At 38.1% G+C, this 10785-nt stretch overlaps 1 protein-coding gene across 1 annotated transcript; it reads right to left on the reverse strand.

The window, feature by feature from the left end:
* Positions 1 to 1549: 1549 nt before the first annotated feature.
* Positions 1550 to 6519, reverse strand: DEFB116 (defensin beta 116). The gene is made up of 2 exons (XM_003941002.1): positions 6453 to 6519; positions 1550 to 1791 (listed from the first exon to the last, which is right to left on the reverse strand). Exons 1-2 carry the CDS (start codon positions 6517 to 6519, stop codon positions 1550 to 1552), a joined length of 309 nt encoding a protein of 102 aa, XP_003941051.1.
* Positions 6520 to 10785: the final 4266 nt, after the last annotated feature.

The raw sequence follows: 10785 nt of genomic DNA on the forward strand, positions 1-10785 counted from the left end.
CTTTCTTCCAAATATTAAAATGTTTCTTTCTTTTTTTTTTTTTTTTCTTTTGAGACAAAGGCACTCCATCACCCAGGCTGGAGTGGCACGATCTCAGCTCACTGCAACAGGTTCAAGTGATTCTCATGCCTCAGGCTCCTGTAAAATTTGTTTCCTTGTCATACTTCTTAGGCCAGCAAATTGATGCATTCCTCTCTGAAACCTGGCTTCTGTCAAAATCCCATCCTCTGCTAACAAACATGTCTAAATGTCAATGAAAATCCCTAAGATAAACAGTAAATTTTCACAGCAGACATTTAAGCCCCATGCAAATTAAAAGTTACACATATAAATTGGTTGTTTAACGCATGGCCTTTGATCCATTGGTTTGGGCTGGGATTGTCATTGATCTAAGAAACAATGAGCAAATGCCAGTAAAGTATATATGAAAAAAAAATAGAAAGTAGTGAAAATGGCAAAGAAATAGTACAGGGCAGAATGCTGAAGAAGAAACTCCAAAACTGACTGAGAAAGAACACCCAGAGACCAAAAGCCAAGGAAAAAAAATGATTTCAAAAAATTGAGAAATGTTGTGAAATGCTAGCTAAAGGCAAAGCAAATGGTAAAATGTGAAGAACGCTTACATTTTTCAACAAGAAAGGCACTGGTAACCAAAAGCAAGGCCATTTCCGTGGAGTGACAGCACAAAAACCAGACTTCTCTTAGTTGAGGTAAAATCAGGACTCTAGAACTTGGAGGACTTAGTTGGGAACACTAGTTCTAGAAGTCTAGATCCAAACGGGGAGAAATGGGACATTAGCCATAGAAGAGGAATAGATATAACACAATGAAAATTTCTTAGCCTTCCAAGTACTTGTTGTGAACTAAGTTTGAACTTGGGGGACAATATTCCTCAATTCTCAGGAGTGAATGGACATCAAGCACAGTGTCCAGCCTCTGTGCAAAATTCCTTTCTAGCACCATAACCACCATTACCTCTGTCACACATCCAGAAATGGTCCTCGAGCCTCAAAGCAGGAAGAATGGCCAGTGACAAGGCTGTTTATTTCACTTTCCACTTAGAATGTTTTACCCTAGTTTGTTTAATCAATTTCTATACTCACTTTCATCCCTCCGTTTTGTTCTGGTTCTTTCTGGAAACTTATCATTATGGCAAACATACCGGGTTAGTTCTCTGGATATCAAAGGCAGTTCTGTTGTCTCTATCCTGAACCTACAAAGTTTACTTGTAGGACTTGAGCATCCAGACTTAATACAGTTGTCACCTTCCCTCTGCAGCCACCAGAATGGTGTCAAAAGAGAACAGAAAGGTGATCCTCCCCTTTCTCGTCACACCTGTACTGAGTGATGCCACTATCTTACTGGCTTTATTGGCCAGTGACTGTTCCCATACTCCATTGCTTCCCAGCTCCCAACTTAATCTCTCCTGATCGATGATGACTACCCACAGATGAAAGACACACACAAGAAGGAATGCATTTTTTTTTAATCAGGAAAGCATTCCAGAATGGAGGAGAAATTACTACAGAGGAGGTGATGTTGGTGATATTCAAATGTGAGAGTAGCTTGAACTGTTCATAACTGACAAGTCGGAGTTAGAGTCGTAATTCTCCTTCACATTCTTAGAGCTGGTTGTTTTCACAGAAAGTTTCAGGCAGCACTTTTGATCATTTGGGCAGGTTAAATATTGGATTTCATATTCTCTACAGGTGTTTCTGCACACGCCTTCGTAAAGCTCACATGGATTCCAAGACTCTCGGCTCTTGCCTTTGTGGGATCTGAACAGACCACCTGGGAAAGACATAGCCATGTTTAGTTTCCATGCAGCAGTGATAATAGGATGACGAATCATGATTTAAAGGAACACGCCCTTCCTACGAATATTAAGGGCACAAGATCTGGAATCAAAACTACCTAGATTCAAATCTGGGCTCTGTCATTTACTGTCTCTCCCTCCTCCAGCAAGTTACTTCGGCTCTCCAGTCCTCCATCACATCATGTTCACAACAAGCGTAACAATAGAGCCAAGTTTCTAAGGTTTTAATAATGACTAGATTAGTGTATATAGTATGTTCAGAAAAGCATCTGGCACGTAACAAGTAATTGAATATTAGATGGTGTAGTTGATATGAAAGTCTTCTGCTGAGAGTATGAGGTTTCAAGGGATGCCTCTTGAGCACGGAAGTCCCCATGTGCCTGCAGAGATGTGTGCCCCTCACATGATAGCTAATCAGAGGCAGCCAGGATCTACTCTGAGACAGCACACAAATATTTGAACCCACATGCATGCATGACTTTATCCTTTGAAACATTGAAGCAAACAAGTACTATACATGTCTCTCTTTGTACATTGGCCTTATAGAAACAGGTACTCTGCATCCATGGACAGCATACAGGCATATACACAGACCCATCTTCACAACCCACTATATTCACAGATCCACATTCTCACATAAATCGAACATGTGTGTTCACTGTACAAACCTTGACCGTGCACTTTTCAAATATTGCCAAAGTGCATCTTGATAGCTAGGTATAAGTCATCCAGGTGTGTACATGAGTGAACATAGGACCTTTGCCTGAAAATACCCCAGTGACAAAGTTCCTGACACTTAATTAGCATTCCATAAATACTAGTCATCAATAGTATTACTTACCTATTTGATGTTCTACAGACAAAGGAGCAATTAGAAATATTAATAATAACTACCATCTACTGTAGTATGGTCCAGCGTCAACTATGTACCAGGCATTTTACAAATGATATCTCACTGAACCTCATAAAAACCTGCTATTATCTTCACTCTTTAGATGAAGACACTAAAGCTCAAATAGATACTTTGTTTGGTCCACAGTCTCATAGCTTATATTTAATTAAGCCAGTATTCAATTCCTGCTCTACATGGTATCAAGCCCATGCTCATTCCTCTGTGTCACATCGCCTCTCTGTGATAGGTTTTCTGTGACAGGATGGCATCATCCTGCATCATGTTGGCATGCAGAGGGTCTTCTACAGATTTCAACAGATACTTCAAAATTCTAAGCATGGCATTCAAGGACCTTTTCAACCATCCACCCACCCCCTCATTCCACACCCATTTATGAACATTCACTCTGTGTAAGTCCATGTACTCAGTGCTAAGTAGACAGAGGTCTCCAATTAATCAATCAAATTTATTCCCTATTAACATTAATGAAAATGGGACAAAGCAAATATAATATTATTTCTTGCATGGAAAAAATGAATACTTTGCTAGTTTTTAGATAAGAGAAAGTAAAATGTCCAATTTTAGGTGAAGTTGGAGAATGGGAAGAGAAATAAAAGAAGAGAGAGGTGCCTCCATGGCAGATATCCCATAACATTTGGATACTGGCGTGTGAATAAACTGCCCCCAGGAATCCAGAGAAGGATCTCAACTGCTGCAACACCAACCAGACTGCTGGGCAACCAGAGGAAGGAGATTGAAAATAATACTGATTCATCCGTGCTCCAGCATAATAATACCACTGTGTTTCCCACCTTAATCTTCAGCCTTATCATGGAACCTGCATGCACTCTCTCTCAGCACCGCTATACTTATGGGAGAAGAAGACCTGCAGAGGGCTTCCCCCAAGTGACATCCATACTTTTTTGGCTAATACTTGACCTCTAAAAATTTTCCTTTCTACCAAACACACTGGAGGGCAGTTGGAGATCCAAGATCTCCTGTCTGTAGTCACTGGAGGGATGGATAGAAGCATAGATACCAAGAACGAGGATCATAGATATTTACAGTTTCTCACTCCCACAGCTTTTCTAACCTTAAATTGCCCTGCATTGCCACAAATTTTGACACCCACATCAAATTAATGTCAACTTTAATAATCTCTCCAACTTCCAATTGAAGTCAGAGAGAACCAGCTTTTGCATTTCAGCATAGTCTCTGACCCTCTGCACAATGCCATATTTTAACTCTCTGGACCCAGTCTCGCCAGATCAGAAAATGGGAATGGGAGAGTTTGCACCAAATCAGAAAATCTCCACTGTGTTTGTGAAAAAAAGGTTAATAAGATGTCATACCTAATAACCTGGGAAATTTTTAAGTATATTCATGCTTTCCACTCATATACATTTATTAGGCATGATTCGTTAGATATTCATTCAATAAGAATTTGCTAAACCTACTCTATGCAACAAACTCAGTTCAACATCAGAAATATGTAGATTTAAAAGACAAAGTCTTGGCTTTCAAACAGTTTAATTTCACATGCATACCTTTGGGAGGATGAAAGGAAAATTTTGTTTGGATTGTCCTAATAGAATAGGTTGTCCAGAACAGTTCCTGCTCATAAATTCTGCCAAGTAAAAGTACTCAATAATGTATTAAGGAAGCTACACTATGTACAACTCTTGAAGCATAGAGTGCTGTCTTCGTTTTTGTTGTCGCTTCTTGCAAACCCACCTGTGGTTTCTACACTATGAGAAATGAGAACTGAGCTTCACTGAGCATGAGAACAATGGTCCCTCGAGCAAGGGGATGAAAGAAGCTGAGAAATAAGGAGGTAGGAGAATGTGAAATAGGAGGAATATGGGGAAAGAAAGGAGGAGAGGAAGGAGAAGAACAGAGGGAGAAGAAAGAGGAAGAGGAGGAGAAACCTCTAGAGCAGATGAATCTGAACTCATTATGGAGAAAGGAAGAACAATCTTGGTTTTTATAGGGTGGGCTGAGACTGCTCCCATATCTCTCTGTACATGCCAAGATTTGACAGGAGACACTTCCAAACGTTCCAGTCTCCTGATTTCCTCTCTCCTTGCCATCCACAATCATGTCTATTGTTCTTCAGTGCCCCTAAAAAACTTTCTTCAGAATTTGAAAATAATACTGGATATTCTTCATCCCATGTTTATTCTCCCCATTTCTTTATTTAAATCACTTTGTTGAAGTATAATTGGCACACAAAAAGCTCTACGTATTTAATTTATACATTTTGACGAGTTTGGAGGTAAGCATACACTGCACCCATGAAACCATTATCATAATCCATGCCATAAACCTATCCACCTCTGAAGGTTTTCTCCCACTGTCTTATTTAATTTTTATTTTTTATATCAAATCTTATTTAAAGAACACTTAGCATAAAATCCACTCTCTTTGCAATTTTTGAAATATACAACGCAGTACTGTTAACTACAGGAACTGTGTTGTACAGTAGATTTCTAGGACATATATATTGAGAGTATAGTCTCTTCAATAAACATATTGGGAAAACTAGATATCTCCATGCAAAAATAATGAAATTGGGTCTTTATCTTACACCATACACAAAAATCAAATGGATTAAAGACTTAAATCTAAAACATGGATTAAATCTAAAAATGGATGAAAGACTTAAATCTAAAGCATGAAACCATAAAACTCTGAGAAGAAACACAGAGTAAAAAGCTTCCTGACGTTGGCCTTGGGAAGGATTTCCTGGATATGATGCCAAAAGCACAGGCAACAAACGCAAAAATAAACAAGTGGACTGCAGCAGTCTAAAAAGCTTCTGCACAGCAAAAGAAACAGTCTACAAAATGAAGAAGGAACCTACAGAATGGGAGAAAATATTTGCAAATCATACAACTGAGAGTCAATATTCTCCCCATTTCAATAGGCATAGCCATGCTGTGATGAATTCAACTGTCTTACTCAAGCTTAATCACTCCCAAACCCAGGCTAAGTCAGTCCCTGCCCAGACAAATCTCACATACACCTGATTGAATGAGATACTCACTTTAGGCAAACATTTAACTGCAACTCAAGCCCTGTCTCTTCTGATAACCACCCAAAGCCCAATTGCAAAACATGCAAACATAACACTATCCAAGCCACCCAACCCCAATTCACAGCATCAATCTAAAACACAGCCCAATTACAAACCTTTCTATACCCCAGCTCCCAGTTCCACCAACTCTACCCCCAGATCCATTCAAGAAAAAAATACCATTTCCTCTCCAGACTATACCAAAACATCTGTTCAGCTCAACGCTATAAATACAATTATTCACCCCATGCTCATCCCCACTCACTTTCTGGATATTACCCTATCTCTAAGGTCTTACAACAGCCCCACCTCAACTCACTATCCAACTCCAAACTGCTGTATTCCTCCTACAGCTCCTCAACTTGCATCCAGTCTCTCACCCCTAACTCATGAATTAAGCTCCCATCCCAATGACAGCACTATCTAAGATGTTTCGTGCTTAGGCTAGCCACTATGCCAGGAACAACCTCTTAAATTTTTCTTGGCAGAGCAGAACCAGGGGAGATCTTTGCATGAGATTAATCTTGGGGGTAACATCTATAACTCATCTGAAACCAGAAAAGACTTTAGGTGTTGCCCACTATACGTGAGTACGAGTCATTGCAGAGGTCACCAAGATACCAGTACCACATGCAAGACCCCAGAACTTTGAGTGAAGCCTGAATTACCTGGAGTCTTTTGAGCCAGGTTCATAAGGATGACAATGGTCATTAAACAGGGCTTCATGACTGACATGTTCCAACAGAATGAAGGGCTGTGTTGCAGGTGACTGAATAGAGATCATTATAGCAAAGCAGTGGCCCACCTTTATTAGTTTTGGAAATGGGCCAGGGTTGTGTGCAGTGAACTAAAAGGGATGGGAGATACCTGAGGTCAGGCAGGCAGAAGGACAACATGGATCATTTATCTAAGCTGGATACTCTGTGTAAATACGGGAGACTTGCCAGCAGTGCTCATGCCTGGGTGGGCCTTTCTTCCCGTTAAGAAACAGACAAATTAGACAGTTGGCATTTTGTGTGAGACAAATTTGAATGAATGAATCAAGCAAGCAAACTTGAAAAAATTTATAAATAATTACGTAAGAAATAAATAATTGTGTTTAACTGTGGTTACCATGCTGTGCCCACAGAACACCAGAACGTATTCCTCCTTTCTAACTGAAAGTTTGTACCCATTGACCAACGTCTCCCCGTCCCTATCCACCCTTACCCGAGGCTCTGGTAACAGCCATGCTAATCTCTACTTCTCTGAGTTCAACTTTTTTAGATTCCACATCTAAGTGAGATCATACAGTATTTGTCTTTCTGTGCCTGGTTTATTTCTCTTCACATAATGTCTTCCAGGTTCATTTTTTAAAGTCCAAATAGTGCTCCAGTATCTATAGTTAATAATCATGTAAAGAGCTGAAAGAAAGATTTCAAATGACCTCATCACAAATAAGTAATAAATATTTGAGGTGATAAACATGCTGATCTCTTAATTAATTGATTGATTCCTTTATTATTATATAATGACTATCTTTGTCTCACTTTGTGGTTTTTTTACTTAAAGTCTATTTTTTCTGTTATAAGAAAAGCTGCTCCTCCTCTTTTCTGGTTTCCTTTTCCACGGGACATCTTTTTCCATCCCTTAACTTTCAGCCTATTTGTTTCCTTAAAAGTGAAATGAGTCTGTTGTAGGCAAAATATAGTTGGGTCATTTTAAAAAATCAATGCAGCCACTCTACATCTTTCAGTTGGCAAATTGAATCCATTTACATTCAAAGTAATTATTTTTAGGCAAAAAAGCTTACTTTTGCCATTTTGTTAATTCTTTTCTGCCTATTTTATACATCCTTTGTTCCTTTCTTCCTCTTTTGCTGTCTTTGTTTGTGATCCCAGCTACATGGGAGGCTGAGACAGGAGGATCACTTGAACCCAGGAGGCAGAGTTTGCAGTGAGCGGAGATCACGCCACTGCACTCCAGCCTGGCCAACACAGGGAGACTCCATCTCAAAAAAAGAAAAGAAAAAGAAAAAAATATTTGGCTAAATTAAATCAAGCCACTGGCTTACAATGACCCAGAGCCTTAGTATTTGTTCTATGAAAGTTAAGGTTAACTCCCTTTAACAAGCATGGTATTTCTCCTTTCTGAGTAAATGTTTAGAAGCGCTATGTTTAGCAGTGAAGCCTGGCCTGTTACTTTACACAATGGAAAACACAAAAGGTATTATTTCCCTAGGCTCATTATGCCATCATGTGGCCAAATGATGGAATAATCCCCTTGAAAAGGTGTGTTAGTCATCCACACTGAACTTATCCAATGGCAGGCTAGATTATCATAGTGCTGAGAAGTACACTACCAGGTGTTGCTGATAACTCACATCACTATCACAGGAAGGAGCAACACACCTGGCTAGAGCTTTACATGTGAGAAAAGCATTGGTGACTGAATAGACTGTAACTCTATTATTAAAATTACAGTCTCCAGAAAGTTTGACCCATCATTATGTTTTGAGATTGTTCCATGTTGTGTAGACATAGCAATTGTTCACTCATTCTTATTATGGCATAGTGTTCTATTACCATATCTAACTTATCCATACTACTGATCATAAGCATTTGGGTTCTTTCTAGTTTGGGGTCATTATAAACAATGCTGCCTTGAACATTCTTGTTCATAACTTTTCATCCACATTGATAGGTTTTTCTATTGGGGAAATTGAGAGGTCATAGATATGCATATGATCAGCTTTTTAATCTTCTGTCAAATAGCTTCCCAAAGTGGTGTACCATTTTAATACACCCCCACTGACACTTGATATTGTTAATATTCATTAATTTTAACTAATCTTTGTGTGAAGTGGTAGCTCATTATCGTTTTAATTTGTATTTCCTTAAGGATCAGAACCTGAATGTTTTCATATGTTTATGGAGTCATTCAGATGCTCTGTTCAACACTTTGACTGCTTTGTTCTTTGGAATCTGTGTCTGAGTTTTTCTTAATGAATTGTAAAAATTCTTTATGTATTCAACACACAAGATCTTTGTTGGTTATATGTTTTGAAAATAACTGCCACAATTTTGTGGCTTAGCTTTTCTCTCTCTTAACAGCATCTTTTTTTCAACAGACATTCCTAATTTTGACAAAACATAATTTATCAATCTCTTTCTTTATAGTTGGTACATTCTGTGTCTTAAGAAGTCTTTCCTTACCCCAAGGTCAGAAACACATTCTCCTATGTTTGTTCCAGAGACTTCATTGTTTTATTATTATTATTATTATCTACATGGAACTGATTTTAGGTGTAAAGGAAAGACCAACTGATAACCATTTATGGAAAATACCATCCTTCTGCCATTATTCTATTGTTCTACTTTCTCATATAATCTTATATGACTAGATCTATTTTTAAACTCTCTACTTTGTTCCTTAGTTTCTTTATCTTTGCATCAGTAGTACATCTTCTAATTACTATGGCTTTATAATAAGTCTTAATATCCAGGAATGTAAATTCTCTAACTTTGTTCTTCACAATTATATTGGCTATTCTTGGCCCATTTATTTCTATAAATCTTTGAGTTTGTTTATTGATTTCCACAATCTGTGGAATTAGTTCCTCCTTTTCAGTCCTTGAACTTTTTTCTTATTTTTTCCTAAAAACAAGGGCAGGCCCTCCCTCCACTGTTGCTATAAATATTTGCATTGTTGATGAGAGTCCTTAGGTTTTTTTCCCATTTTAAAGGGACCGTACCTAAAGTTCCTTGCATAAATCTAACATTTGCCACAAAATTTTGGCATTTAATCTTTAGCATGTTGATAGTTCTCGTCTCTTCCTAATTAGCTGAGATATTCTACTATACTTAATTTTTGAAATTTATAAAATATTTTCTGGGCCGGGCGCGGTGGCTGAAACCTGTAATCCCAGCACTTTGGGAGGCCGAGGCGGGTGGATCACGAGGTCAAGAGATCGAGACCGTCCTGGTCAACATGGTGAAACCCCGTCTCTACTAAAAATACAAAAAATTAGCTGGGCATGGTGGCGCGTGCCTGTAATCCCAGCTACTCAGGAGGCTGAGGCAGGAGAATTGCCTGAACCCAGGAGGCGGAGGTTGCGGTGAGCCGAGATCGCGCCATTGCACTCCAGCCTGGGTAACAAGAGCGAAACTCCGTCTCAAAAAAAAAAAATTTTCTATGTGTCCTTTAAGAATCATATAATTCTTCTCCTTTTGTCTATTAAGGTAGAGATTTACATTGTTAGATTTTCTGATGTTATTCATCCTTATATTTTCCAGATAGATCTTAATTGATTATACAGGAAGTATATTTTTAACACAGTATTAAGTTCCATTATTTACCATTTTATTTTGGATTCTGGCACATATATGCAGAGGAGATACAGCCTATTGTTTCTCTTCTTTGTTGTTCCTACCTGCCTTTGAAGTCAAGATAACACTAACCTCCTAAGTTCATTTAGGCTGCTTTTACATTTCCTCTATTTTCTGGAACAATTTGTGTAATACAAGAATTAGCTGTTCCTTCCAAGTTTGCTAGATCTAAGGGTATTATACAATTCTTCTATAATTTATGTAACTAGGGCACATTTAAGAATAAAGGGGACATTATTAATAATTATTCCAAGACAAAAGAACATGAACTATTTTAAGCAAAGCAAAATAGAACTCAATGTTAATACTTTATGAGTCGGGACTTAGTGGGAGGGGAAGGCCTATCAGTACCATTTCAGTGTCTTTATGCTTGGCTGATCTTCTCAGGTTTGTGCTTTTTCCAGTGCTAGTCTTGATGGATTGTATTCCTTGAGCTATTTTTCAAATGTATTATGTATATTTGTTCATCATAGTTTTATTATTCTTAATCTGTGTTACACCTATAGTTATTTCCAGCTTTTGAACTATTTTTAATTATTTCCATTTTCTTTTTTCTTGATAAGATTATCAAAAATCTGTTTATTTTATTTATCCTTAGGAAGAATTAATATTCCAGTTCTGTTATTTATATTCC

This window comes from Saimiri boliviensis, chromosome 9 (genome assembly GCF_048565385.1).
Source record: "Saimiri boliviensis isolate mSaiBol1 chromosome 9, mSaiBol1.pri, whole genome shotgun sequence".
Taxonomy (NCBI): domain Eukaryota; kingdom Metazoa; phylum Chordata; class Mammalia; order Primates; family Cebidae; genus Saimiri; species Saimiri boliviensis.